At 38.7% G+C, this 14,960-nt stretch overlaps 1 protein-coding gene across 20 annotated transcripts in view; it reads right to left on the bottom strand.

The window, feature by feature from the left end:
* Nucleotides 1–14,960, bottom strand: part of ANKS1B (ankyrin repeat and sterile alpha motif domain containing 1B) — a 1,209,513-nt gene that overhangs the window by 500,809 nt on the left and 693,744 nt on the right. For all 20 annotated transcript variants that reach the window (XM_089308838.1, XM_089308836.1, XM_089308835.1 and 17 more), the window contains 2 exons: nucleotides 7,124–7,713; nucleotides 5,016–5,088 (listed from right to left, as the gene is read on the bottom strand). In XM_089308838.1, the coding sequence (XP_089164964.1) occupies nucleotides 5,016–5,088; nucleotides 7,124–7,713 (663 nt within the window). The remainder of the gene's footprint in view (nucleotides 1–5,015; nucleotides 5,089–7,123; nucleotides 7,714–14,960) is intronic.

Genomic DNA, 14,960 nt, shown 5'->3' on the forward strand with positions numbered 1-14,960 from the left:
TACAATTGTCACTGGTCAAAAAGACAAGCAAGATTTCCCAAGTACCTTCCTGTGTGGCACACTCTCTAATTAGAAGGATAAATCACAGATATTTGGGGAAGATGAAAAGAGAATTTATACTTACTAATAGCCTGCTATGTTCCAAGCTATGGTGGTTCAGTGTATAATTTAATCTTGCAGCAATCTTATGAGGTGGTTATTAAAAAAAAGTTGAATTTATAGATGCCGCAGTTGGCATCAGAGAGGTCATACAGCCAGTGAATTGCCATTCTGGAATTTAAAACTACGTCCACCTAACTTCAAGACCTGTGCTCTGAAAGAATTCTACACATGTAAACCTGGGAATGCACAATGGTGTGGAATTAACTATCAAATCAAATTTCTACCACCACCAAGAAATAGGGTGCTCTACATAACATGAGGCATTCAATATAATTTAATCCTACTGCCAATACTGATTTGTTTGGCACTTGAATCTTACTTCAGGCATGAAAACAGAAACATTATTTGTGAAAGCTATGTGTTAATACATTCTGAATGAGAACCTAAGGGATTGACCTAAAATAAATTCAGTATATTTTATGTACTTTTTATTTTTTATCTTAGTCCAGGAAATTTGAATAAGTTACTGGATAAGTTTCGAACTGCTATATAATTTGCTGAGGAAATTAAAGAACAGAAAACAAAAATAATGAACCTGACACTTGAAATGTGTAGCTGTGGGTAGGGAAGACAGAAATGCTGAAACCAAGCAAGCAGAAGCATGGAACATTTTATGCTGATTCTGATGCTACAGATTGCTATGATTTTATTCTCCAATAATCTTGTGAGGTTTTATGTAACAAATATCATAAATGTTCATAAGTCTACATAGCTTTGTTAAAGACAGGTGTCTTGGTTTGTTTTTGTTGCTGTAACAAAATACCTGAGACTAGGTAATTTATATAAGATAGAAGTTTGCTTGGCTCATAGTTCTGGAGGCTGGGATGTCCAACAGCATGGAACCAGCATCTGGTAAGGACCTTCTTGTTACGTCACCACAAGGCAGAGGGCATCCCCAGCCAGATAGCGCAAGCACTGCAGCTCAGATCTCTCTTGTTCTTATAGAAGCTACTGATGCCATCATAGGAGCCCCACCTTCACAACCTCATCCAATCTGAATTACCTCCTAAAGCCTCCCCCCCCTCCCCGGCAAATATCATCAACACATGAATTTGGGGATTAAATTTCCAAAATATGAATTTTGGAAGACAAACATTGATGTCATGGCACCAGGTATAGTACTTGACTCAATGTTCCTCAAAAGCAAAATTCTGGAGATTGACATCACATATCACATACTATGCAAAGTAATATTTATTCTCACTCTAAATTTACTGCCCATTAACTTCTTTGTATTTCTCTTACCCATTGTCAAGCAAAACTAGGGTACTCACCATTCATAAAAATGATTTAGGCCATTGACATCGATGCATATTTGATTTTGCTCTTTCTTTTGTCAGGTTACACTGGGGATTGATGCTCTCTTTTGAGGAACTACTCTTTTCTGGCACCAGCTGACTGGCAGGCTTGTTATGACCTGCATTCCAGTTGACACACCACAACAATGCAAGGGAATACAGCAAATTTAACATCTGAACTTTGAGAAGAGCTGACGTCATAAAGTTCTTAAAGAAAGGGTATACATGTTCTTTGCACATAACGTTGGGCAGTCTCCCTCATGGTAGGACAAGGTGAGAGCTAAAACTTGATATATATCTACATGTATCAGATTCTCTATTTATGCCATTGCACATGTCTCTACAATGCTCTTATATATGTATTCCCAATTCTTTCCGTGGACCAACTGAGGATGTTGCCAAGATCAAGGAGCTAATAAAGAGTAGAGCTAGGATTTGATCCATGTGTCTGGTTTTTCATTTCAAGATGTGATTTCCCAAACACACTCAGAATCTAAAATATCATCTTCATGGGGTTATTTATCACCCTACTAGTTAAAGCTAATCCTTAGAGGGAAAAATCCGCAGCTCAGTAAAACTATAATTTACAACTGGTCGGAGGGCCAACTGGAATGTGACATGTTATAGTCAATCACTTAGTACATAATTAGTGTGTAATTAAGAGGTAAAAACTAAGGCACATACAGAACAGCCTTTGTTAATGGTGATGATTCTTTGGGGACTGAGTTTCCACTTTCATTTTCATTACCGTAGTAGAGAAACAATAAATAATGGAATAGGAAAGGTGGAAAGAGAGAGGACTAAGGGAAAGTAATCTGTGCATTTGTTTACCACTCAAATGCTCTTCAAAGGCAGCTTTGCTTTGCTTGAGTGGCATTTTTAATATTTACCTTTTTTTAAAGAACGATGTTGATGATAATTTTATGATTCTCTGCCACTATGTATTTTTAGAATTTTAGAGCATTAGAATAATATTTGATGTTACCTAGGTCTAAGTGTGGAATTCAAGATCATAAATTGTGCTTCTGGAAGAGAAGCACTCTGCCATGTCAGCTTGGACATTCTCAGTAACAAGGAACAGGCCAACCCTTCCATCCTCATGTTGTACAATTGCTAAAAAAATAAATTGTTAACTGCCCATCAATCACAAACCTGCATACCTAGAGCCTTCCTATAAGCATGTCAGAAACTATGTGATAGCATTCGCTCCTAGGCTGTTGCTTTGGGTCCTGGAAAAGTCCTCAGTGTTTATTAGCATTTATGTGTGAGATCACTGGATCTATGCACTATCATAGAGCTATAATTACCTGTACTTCTAAACATATTTACACAATTTTGAGACTTCTTTAATAATGTTTGAGCTTTAGGATCTAAAACAACTCTGAATTTCAGAGAAAAAAAATTTTGCTCTTCTAATTCATTTACTTAGCTTGGGACTCAACACAGATTTTTGACCCAGCACAGAAGAAATGAGACATGTGTTCCTACAAGGGTCTTATTCAGACCTGTAAATTTTCTTCAGTAATTGCAACCACAGATTGCAGTGTTAGCTCTCAGCCACCCAGGCCCAGTCCAGCACAAATGGATCATTGTAGAACTTTCCTGTGCTTAGAGTGATGTGAAATGCTCATTTAAAAAGCAGATTTGTCAGGCTCCAACCCTGATTCAGTAATTGATATAGTTGCATACAGCTCAGGAGTCTTTTTTTTTTTTTTTGACCAGAGCTAAAAGTGATTCTGATATAGGTGGTCTTCAGTCCACATTTTGAGAGAAATGCCTAATATCAGCCATTGCAAAAATGTAGTTAGTTCTTTTGCTTTTAGAAAATGGCAAAGATGGTGAAATTTGTTGCTCTTTCATAATTTTTCAACTAAACCAAGGAGGAATGTCAAAACAAATCACTAGGCTTTTTTTTTGTTTTGTTTTGTGTATGTGTGTGTTTGCAATGAAATCCAAACTGCTCCTGTTTTAGGTTGAAATGGTCATTATGCTGTCGGCCCAGCTGTGGGAGCTCCAGACTCATATGGTGTCAGGTCTAAAGTAATACAAATGACCCTGTGTCCACAGTAAGTCTCCAAGAGGAAGAAATGCGTAGATTTGAAACTGATATTGGAAGTGCCTCGTCAATAAGAATAGGATGGGGAAGAATATGATAGGAAAAGGAGGAAAGGGGGAGGGCAGGGTTATAGCTTGGAAAGCTGGGAAGGCTGGTATTCCCATTCCCAATTCAGCTGACCATCTCACTCCTGTCTTTCCAGACTAGTGACCAGTCTGCCGTGTCATGCTCTACTTTCACCTCTGAATGCCTGTAGAGTTCCAAGAACTGTCAGAACTCTCAATATTTAGGCAACAATCTGGGCAAAAGAGTTTCTAATTGACTCAGCTATGACTCTGAAAAGATGGTCATTGTCCATGGTTCTGCTAGTTGGCTTGGGGAGTGCTTTTGTAACCTCTTGTGAGAGTCAGGTAAGGTAAGAGAACCCAAGCCGTGCAAATGGAGGCTGGATTCTTCTTTATTTAAATTTTGATATTTTCCTTTATCATGGATTTTTTTGGCATTCATTTTGAATTTTAAAAATATCACATTAAAATATTATGTATCTTGATTAGCTGTGGTTTTGGTACCCTCTTGAATTCTGCTCACTATGGAAGTTCCCCACTGACTTCATTTCATTCCACTGTAGGTTCTGGGGAGAAGTCAAATGACTATAAAGGTCTATAGCTGTTTGTCCTGTAATACATTTAGATTTCTCCCACCTAGAACTTAATTCCTCTAATAAAACATCAAGTATCACTTCTGACTTAAACATGAACTCAGTGTTTAGGAATCACCTTTATAATTCCTAATGCTATAGATCTACTTAATTTCCAGTGGCATTACTTCTTAGTGGCAGAGTAGAAATGAAACTCAAATATTTTGACTCTTTTAGGAATATTAATTTCTTTAGTATGAATATAGCTGTTATTTTGAGGCTTAGTCATCTGACACTTGATATTACCCATCAGTATTAAGCAAAAAGTCTTCAAAGAAGATTTCAAATGGCTTTCCCTTCTGAACTTTAACTGTAGGGAAACCAATAATACTTGGGAAGGGAAACATATTAATAGTGATTATAAGACCAGCTATTTGGGAGATGCACTGTTAGGTACTATGAGGTACATAAGGATGAGTAATGCACAGTTTTGGCCAAGTTAGATCAATGCAGAAGTTGTTAGTCACTTTGGCTAGGATGAATAGGATGTTTTACTGAATGAGAGATGGTAGTATATTTAATCATCAGATTCCACAACACCTTGAAGTGCTACATACTGAGCTCTACATAAAGTTGAAACCTCAATAATATTAACAGGCAAAGTAAAAATCTTTCTATCAAATCAATATGCTTATAATTGATGTTGTTTACAGGTCATAGTTGTTGGTTCTGACAGTGGAAGGAAATAATTTGTAGCTACAGTTATTATGATAAAGCATCAAATTACCTAAAGATTCCTATTATATTCTGGCTATTTCTTAAGAACATTTATTCACTGAATTATAGGAAAAGGTTTGCTTACTTGTGGTCTCACCATTCATCTCTTCAAGTTCACTGTTGATTCCAACATCTATGGAATTCATTATTTTGTCAATCTTTGAGAAACAAAAAACATGCAAATGGATTATTACATACACTTTTAACATTGAATTTTAAAATGACATTCAAATGCCAATAGTATACATTTTTGGCATTACTGCCACAATAATACTATAACTCAAAGACTGACAGAGAAAGCTTGAAAAGAGGAGCAAATGTCTTTTGAATTGGCTTTTAGAATATAAATTATGTTCCCCTTTCTTACATGTTGAAAATTAGCTTGCTTTTTCTCTGTGTTTCTTAGTGAACTTTGTACTTAGATAAGTCAATATGTTAGGAACTGTAAATTCTTTAAACTCAGAGGGGAAGGGATTCACAATAATTTCATATGACAAAGTCTATTATCTCTGGCATCCTTCCTCTTCTGCCTGGCAGAATATGAATCTCATCTGACTGGAAAAGGGAAAGCTATCAGTTTGTGGGCACAGCCAATGGAACTAAGGTCTTGCTAACTTGCTCAGACAGTCACAAGCTGATTAGTGTAATCTAATCTCAAGTATCTAGGCACAGAAACCATTTACTTCTAAAGACACATTAAATAATAATTCATCTTGTCTACAAAAGAGGATTCCATAAAATATTTCAGATAATAAGAAATCGGTCTTCTAAAACAAAAACACAACAAAACAAACAAAAATCTATCCACCTATGAGGATGGACTTTGTAGGAAGATATGACTAAGTTATAGCTATTCATGGTTTAATCCTGTTTCCTCCCTTTTTTGGCAACCTGCAGAAGGCGGCAGGCTTCAGAAAGGACAATGAGCATTACATGTCATATTTCATCCACTCTGTTTTTTTTTTTTTTTTTTTGGACAGGCAGAGTTAGACAGAGAGAGAGAGAGAAAAGTCTTCCTTTTTCAGTTGGTTCACCCCCAAAGTGGTTGCTATGCCGCTGTGCTGATCCGAAGCCAGGAGCCAGGCACTTCCTCTTGGTCTCCCATGCGGGTGCAGGGCCCAAGGACTTGGGCCATCCTCCACTGCACTACCGGGCCACTGCAGAGAGCTGGACTGGAAGAGGAGCAACTGGGACAGAATCCGGTGCCCCAACCGGGACTAGAACCCGGGGTGCCAGCGCTGCAGGTGGAGGATTAGCCTAGTGAGCTGTGGCGCCGGCCTCATCCACTTTGAAACAGATGCAGATACTAAGGAATTTTCCCAAACAGTTCAATTCAGAATGTTAGTATCAGAACTATATCCATTTCTAGTTCTCAGAACACTACAGTGACCTTCTGTGCTACAAAACCTAATCCAATGGCCACCATCTTTTGAGAGGCAAAATGTGACATGCTAGAATAAAAACCCAAGAAATGCTATGGTCTATTCTTTGAATAAATTTAAGAAAACACAATAAATTGTATTGTATTATTCTATTATGTAGTCTTCCTAGTGAGAAAGGATGTTATTTCATAACCTTAGAGGGTACTTATTTTCTGAATAATTCTATGAAATTAATGACTTTGTCTTTAAGTGGAGCTTACTCCTTAGCACTCAAACATTTTTCGTTAATATTTCTTCGATAGTTGTAAAAGGGAAATAGTATGTGATGTGTATTTATTGTGTGCTACTTGGAAAAGAGACTGAGCTTCTCTGCTTACCCTCAAGGTTAAAATTAGATGAAGCTCTTCTAAAAAATATAAAATTATTTAAAGAAGGGGGATGAGCTAACAAAGAGTTTAGCATGTAGCAAAATGACACAGAGCAAAAGACCAGTCTTTTTCTTAATTTGCCAGCTGCTGTCCTTGGTAGGACATGATGTGGCCATTCTCTTGCACTTCACAGTAGTTATTACTTCTGCTTGATGTCCATTTCTGTGGAAACTATAGCCTTCCCCACATGTGTGTTTGTTTTTATACTTGCTGTGAAATTACCATGTATTATTGATAGAACCTTTCCCCTCCAGTTGGAGCTGGATGCATTTGTTAATATGTAAGACATTGTTAATCGTAATAAAAGCACAAAAATCCTTTTCCCCAAACTTCCCTTGACTCCAAAGGCTTAGATAAAGCACAACAAAAAGAACCAGACTTACTTCTTCCCATTCAGACGTGAAGGATGGTGTTCTTTCAGAGTTCCCTTTAGAGCTGTGTTCCACAGTTGAAGATTCACTCCAGTTAACTCTTGAGGTTTTCTCATTTGAAGGGTAGGCAATGAGATCAGAGTCAGATTTGGAAACAGTTTTTGATAAATGCATGTCGATCAGGGCTTTAGGCAATGACCGTATTCTCCCCAGAGTACACGCTCTCTCTACAAATCCCCCTGTGTTCACAACCCACTGGTCTCCATTCCGGGATCCACTCCTGGTCGTTCTTGTGCCAACTATGGTACGGTTTTCAACTGGGTTGCTTCTTTTGTGAAAAATTGTTCTACTGACCACTTTGGGTTTAACTTTCTTAACCGAAGGTTCTGGGTTATTTGTTATTGGAGTCTGTTTGAAAGGCAAAGGACTGTTTGCCAAACTGGCTTCATCTTGTCCTTCTTCACACTGGTCTCTTTTCCCATAGAGATGGAATGGATTTTCAGGAGACTCACAGGCTGGGGAGGATCCATGAAGAAGGCCTGCAAATTGTCCAGGATCGTATTCCTTCGGAGGATCATTGTCCTCCTGCTGAGAGAGGACATCTGTAAAAGGGAGAAAGGATGTGAGGATGCATGTTCATAAAGGACGTTGAAAGTCACAATACCTTATGAACTTCTGCCCTTATGAACTTGTTCGATATCTAGACACCTGATTGATTTTCACATTGTGATATCATTACTTTATGAAATACTATGGCCCTATAGGGCTATGTATAAAGCGAATGAGTGTGTGTGTGTGTGTGTATGTGTGTGTGTATCAAATCTTCCTGATAGACCCAGGAGTTCATTTCAAAGGTATGGATTGGGTATTGAATGATTACATGCCCTGCTCTCTTGTCCCCAGGGTATCTATTTTCTAATGAAGGAACAAAATTGGGACTACTGGAAGTGGGACATACGATAGTCTCACAGTCAATGAATTGTTATGCGGAAGAACACCAAGCCAGTGAGTCAAGATCATATAGAATGACAATTCCTTACCTTCTCCCCAGCAAATAAATTCAAAACCAAAATACTGAAAAGAAGTACAATTAGAAGTGACTGAAAGTTAATAATCCTGATAGCGCTATTTAAATATAAAATTAAGAATGATTCTCTACAGATTATGATTTCAACAACAGGACTTGTTCAGGCTTAACATAGGCAAACAATGTGATCCATAATATCACTACAAAGTGAGACTACTTTATCTAAAATTGACATCGAGCAATTAACAAAACACTGCTTTTTCTTTCTTCTCTGAAATAGCACTAGTTATTTTCTGATTTCTTTAGATCTTTGGAAATGCAATGCAGAAAAGAAACCAAAGAAGAATTATAATTTTTATTGCTTTAGAACATTTTCTAAGATAAAACATAAATATTCTCTAAGGTTTAAAATACACCATGCTGTTTTAGAAATTGGTTTATCTTTTAAAAAAGAAGCTGTAGAAAAAGGATGCTGTAGAAAAACTTGGTCAATCAACTTAGCAAAGGGAGTCAGTTTACTTTTTTTAGTGGTCATTTGAATTTACAGATAGCTGAGTGTTTGCAAAGATCAAAAGTTAAATTATCTGATGAGCTTGTAATCCAATCTTGGAAGAAGTTAAGTATAGCCAGTGTGGTGCATAATGACAACAAATCCAAAGTTGCTTTGCTGATCCACATTTTAAAGAAGTGAGTTATTATTACAAGCTCCAAACATCAAAGATTTTCTAACAAGTAACATGTGCATTTAGTAGGCACCCAATTAGGAGTTACATTAATTACATCTCATTAGATCCTTAAAACAATTCTGTGAATTATTAATAATAATCATGAATTTCTGATGGAAGGACATATGGCAATACTAAATTCTTACATTTTCAAGAAATTAGCAGCCACAATAAGTCTCAATAGACATTTGCTCAGAGGACTCTACACATAGATGTGTCCCTCAAATGGAGGATTGGCTCTAGGGCTCTATACCTCTGACTTTCTGGGAGCTGAAAAGAGTAGGTTTGTTGCTGATTCTACATATGCCTGACCTCACGCTAGTTCCTGCTTGGCTTTTCCAAACAGAAGATGTCTTCCTGCTCATACCTAACACACCAACATCCTGAAATGGGGGAAAGAAAAGTGATAGGGAGAGAGATCCAAGAGGGAACAAAGCAAAACAAGAGTCTTTCTATATCCGTCTAGTACCCCTACATTCACTTAAGTCTTCCCAGAAAAAGTTCTACTTCTTTTTAAAGCAGCCTTGTCAGGTATTTGACAACTCCAGTATTTCTTCCTTTTACCAGAGAGGCCATGCTTGAGGTAGTATAGTAGGTGGGAAGTGGGGCACAGAAACCTTCCTGAAAATTAGAATTTCTAGCCTTCTATATACATTTTAGAAGTCAAAACTAACAATTAAATGACTCCAGTTGTTGAGTAAGTGCATAGGCTCAGATTCAAACCAAGGCCTATCAGATTTCAACAGCCATTGACATGGAAAATATATTATTATTAAGATAAGAGAACAACAATGCAAGGCTGATTTACTCAGAGGACAAGCAAGTAAGCTGTTCATGGAGACAGATTTCTCCAGTTCATGACTATTTCTGGAATTTGTGAAAAGTGGACTAAAACAGTAGAGCGAATTTTGTTGTTGTTGTTGTTATTGTTCTGCTTGATTTTCTTCTTGTGGATAAACTAATACTAAGAGGAAATAAGATAGGGCATTCGGTTCCAATTTATTCTCTCTTTTATCTTCCTAGGCTATTTGAGACCCCTGTAGTGCTTTACAACATAAGCAGGTTGATATGGGATGACAGTAATGGTGAGCTATAGTAGGAAGGAAGAATTGTGAAATAAGGAAGTTTAGAATTTCATTTTGAAAGCTGCTGAGGAAGGCTAAAGGGTTTGAGTTTGAAAGGAAAATTGAAAAGACAGCCTGATGTGGGGAAAAGATCTATTTATCTCTGTCAAGAGTGGTTCTGATCATGTTTATTATCAAGAATACTAAGAATTTTAGGGATATAATATTATTTAGAGTTTTCTTTGAATATTATTATAAGGTCACTATCCCCTCTGTGGTTTGATTACAATGACCATAATTAATACTCCAAAGTGTCAGATATTGTCCAAGTTGTCTGGTCATGAGCAGCCACTTCCCTAAGCAGAATTTACTATCAGCTTATAAGTTTAGCATCATGATTGTAATATTTTTTGGTGAAGAGTAATGAAAGGACAGACATTCCTTCATTATTTCAGTGGCCAGACTCTAAATATTACTGAGATAGAGAGGATGGAGGGAGGGAGGGAGAGAGGATTATGAAGGTTGTTGGCAAGACGGTGAGGTAGACTAATAGCGGTTCCAGCCTCCATCTGCTCATAGCTCCCTATAGCCATACCCCTCCCTGTTTCCAGTCCTCCCCTGCTGACTCCCAGCATGGCCATGTGCTTTGCACTGGTCAATGAGATGGTAGCAAACATGATCCAAACAAAGATTTGAAAGGCAGTTATATAATTGACTTTTTCTCATGTTGCTTTTGGAACTTTGCCACCACATGAACAAGCCAGGCTGGGCTGACAGGTGATAAAATGATACATTATCCAATTGTACTAAAATGTTTTATTATTTTTCAGGTATGGTAAAGTCAGTAGTCAGGAGATGATTTTCAATAAAAAGACAGATTGTTGCATTCATAGATCCAAGAAGAAAGGGCCATTGTGCAGGAGGGAGCCCAGTGGGGAAGCACCACTGGAAACAGGAAGCAGAAAGAGTAAGGGGAGATTGTGGGCATGAATTATTACGGTTTCTGTGGGGGAAGGAACAGGCAAAGCAAGGATAAGCAGATTGACGATTCAAAAGTTTGAATAATTTTGTGGGCTCTAGGGCATGCTGACTGTCTAGGTGTCTGGTACTTGGCCCTGGGGTAATTATGACAGATGAATATTGGCACAGAGAAGGAAAGTCCAATGAAGAAGGTGGTTGGTGGTGAGGGATCTGGATTGACTGTTTTGCATATGAAAAGCATTCACATCTGTGAATTGTTTACTATCTCAAGGAATTACCTAGCCCTGGCAAGGGCAGTCCCTCCAGGATCAGCAAGGAGCCGGGTTGTCAAAACAAAATAATAAAAACAGAACAGAAAATAAAAAGACATGGTTGGGGTGGGCATTGCAGTGCAGCTTAGGTTAAACCCCACTTGCTACCCTGCATCCCTTAATGGAGTACTAGTCCCAGTTGTTCTGCTTCTGCTAATGCATAATGGGAGGCAGCTGATGATGGCTAAAGTGCTTGGGGTCCTGCCACCCATGTGGGAAACCCAGATAAAGTTCCTGGCTCCTGGGTTTCGCCTGACCCAGACCTGGTAGTTGTAGTTATCTGGGGAAGTGAACCAGAGGATGGTAGATATGTCTGTCTGTCTTTCTCTCTTTCATGCTTTTTCAAGTAGATGAACATAAGTGAATAATATATATATTTTAAAAGATTTATTTATTTATTTGACAGGCATTGTTACAGAGAGGCAGAGGCAGAGAGAGACAGGTCTTCCGTCTGCTGGTTCACTCCCCAGATGGCTGCATGGCTGGAGCTGCATCAATCTGAAGCCAGGAGCCAGAGCTCCTTCCAGGTCTCCCATGTGGGTGCAGGGGCCCAGGGACTTGGGCCATCTTCTACTGCTCTCTCAGGCCATAGCACAGAGCTGGATTGGAAGTGGAGCAGCTGGGACTCAAACTGGCACCCATATGGAATGCTGGCACTTCAGGAAGCAGCTTTACCCATCATGCCACAGTGCCAGCCCCAATGAATATATTTAAAAAAAACATGAATATTATACCATCCATCTCTGTTACCCCAGTCAGCATCCAGCCAACTTCCAGAAATGTGAGCGAGGCTATCCAAGTTTAACTAACCCAAGGGCAATCTGCCAGCCAGAGCTACATTAACAAAGACAGCCATGGCTAGCTGAGCTGGCCCCAACAAGAAGGAAATAACCACCAGGATCATGAGCTACATTAATGGGTGTTACTTTTTAAACCATTAAGTTTAGGACAGCTTTACACATGGAATACATAGCTGATTCAAGCTTATCCCAATTTTTAAAGAATTATTTTATTTGAAAGGTAGAGTTAGAAAGAGAGAGATAGAGAGAGAGAGGGAGAGGGAGAGGGAGAGGGAGAGAATCTTCCAGCTACTGGTTCATTCCCCAAATGGCTGCAACTGCCGGGGCTGGGCCAGGCTGAAGCCAGTAGCCTGGAACTGCAACCTAGTCCCCCATCTGAGTGCAGGGGCCCAAGCACTTGGGCCATCTTTAACTGCTTTCCCAGATGCATGAGCTGTATAAGAGGAGCAGGTGGGGCTCTAACCAGTGCTCTAACCAATGCTCTAACCAGCATTACAGGTGACGCCTTAACTTGCTATGTCACAATGCCGGCTCCAAAAATTAATACATTCCTTAAAATAAATTCTGGTAATATTTATATTTCCCTATCTGGAAGATGGTGATAGTAATAGTATACACCTGAAAGTATTGTGAAGCTTGAATGAAATACTAAATCAAAGAAGTGTCACAGTCCATATAGGTTGATATGACAATAACATAAACAGGATCACTTAAATATACCACAAATTTATTTCTCATAGTTGTAGAGGCTGAGACATCCAAGATCAAGTCATCAGAAGATTCTGTATCACGTGAGGCCCTGTGGGCGATCTTGTGAGGCTGTCTGCTTAGCCCATGCAGTTAGCTGACTGCTGGCAGGTGGTGGACCTCCCAGGCACATTTCTCCCCACCCCTGCCTTCTGCCAGTCAGGTAAACTGCTCTGGGGTGTGACTCAGGCCCACCTGGAAAGCTGTCCCGGCTACATGACCGTCAAGCTGATTGGAGAGGATATTGGCACCAGTATTGCTTCTGTCCTATAGCTAGTGTTCCCGAGTTAGTTACGCCCCTTCTGCTTGCCCTTTAAAAGTGTACATGGCTGTGAATAAAGTTGGACATGTTCACCAAAGCCTGTCCCTGGTGTTTCTTGTGGGAAGAACATTGTTGCCCTGCTCTCCCTGACAATGTGGCCTTGCAGGACAAGCCACAAGGACCCACTTTCTAGTTGACAGACGGTGCCCCCTCACTGTATTCTCATAAGGCAGAAGGAGTGAAAAGGCTTTCTGAGGCCTCACGAGCAAGGTCATTACTCCCAATTATGAAGGCTCGTCACTCACGACCCAATCACCTCCTAATAGTATCAAATTGGGGGTGATAACTTCCACACATGAATTTAGAGGGTCACAAATATTTGAGCCATAGCAAGAAGTAGAGGAGTAAGAACACTTCCTGTTGGACATTACACATTGAATATATGTGTCTGTTATGATAATAATTTTCAGTCAAGAGGATTTCATTTCTGTAAAAAATATAGTATTAACTATTAAATAATAGAGATTGTTATTTTGACATGGAAATCATGGGATTTACCTTTGTTTCTACTTATAAATTTAAAAAGTATTTTTCAGAAAGAATTTTTGTGCTTTCTTACTATTTTTTAGATGAAACTGAGGTGAAGTATACATATGAAACTGTTTTCACAACTTGTCTAATTTAATTTTACACTTCTCTTTTGATAAGTGGATATTTCATGCCAAGGTACAGGCTAAGTATGTGTGAATTCTAATCTAATACAGTATTAACATTTCAAAAGAAATGTCAAAGTAAGTATCCAAGAGTAAGCAGCTCAATCTTTTTTATCTTTACCCAATCTTTATCACTTACATACATCCCTGAATAACAAGAAAATGGCAAATTTTATGTTGGATAAAAAAAAATTATGGAAAACAAGTGGCTTCTATTATAGATCGTACTTTTAGTCTATTGGGTCATTGCATTTCCCCTTTGGAAAATCAGAATTTATTCTTCATTTTCGGGGATTCCAAGGCTGGTGTTGTTATTAGTAGAAATTGTGAAGTTATTTCACAAGTGTGTGTGAAACACTTCTGCGCATTAGGAGGCAAAGCTTTAGCAGCATGAAGATGATGTCGTTCCTTCACAGCACTTAGATTTCAGTCAAAAAGACAAAATAAAAAAATAGTATATAAAAATAAAAATAGTATACTTTCTGATGAGAGTAGGTTCTGTGAAGAAAATAAAACAAAGCAATGAGGTGGGAACAAAAGGAAGATGCCATAAGCTGATTAGGGAATGTTGTTAGGAGGAGCTGACATTAAACAGAATGACTGAAGGAGTTCATTGTTTGGGGTCAAGATTATTGCAGGCTGCAGCAGAGTGCTGGGGATGGGTAGAATGGCCAGAGATCAAATAAGAGACGAAGGTAGGGTTATGAATAACATGAGCTGACTTGCACTTTCAATCACCTGGCATGCTTGATGGCAAGAACATGACAATAGGGTAGCATTTTTAAAAATCAATCACTCAAGTTCCCTCTTAAAAACTAGGTATGGGTGGTGAAAGAATAAAATAAACACATAACAGCAAAAAGAAAACAAGAACAGAAACAAGGGTTGGTATCTTCAATGCAGCTGGGTAACAAGGAATTCTGATGGCCCTGGGAAACGGACAGGTAAAGCCAAATCACATAGTGGAAGCAGCACCCAGAACTGTATCAGCAGCTGGGTGGAGTAGTGAAGAGAAAGGGAACTTTGATGCCGTCTAGAGGCCATGCAACACAGAGTTGCTATCACATATAAGAACTGATCCCCAAGGGAGAGAGCATCACAGTAAACTGGTTGCTGGGCAATAGAACCTGAGCATAACAAGCACAGTTTGAAAATATTCTGCAATAACTGTTGAAATCTTTACTTAATGTATGCTAAACTGATCTTCTGTAGATAAAGA

Source organism: Oryctolagus cuniculus, chromosome 11 (assembly GCF_051225735.1).
Source record: "Oryctolagus cuniculus isolate XC-2025 breed Fujian yellow rabbit chromosome 11, ASM5122573v1, whole genome shotgun sequence".
NCBI lineage: Eukaryota > Metazoa > Chordata > Mammalia > Lagomorpha > Leporidae > Oryctolagus > Oryctolagus cuniculus.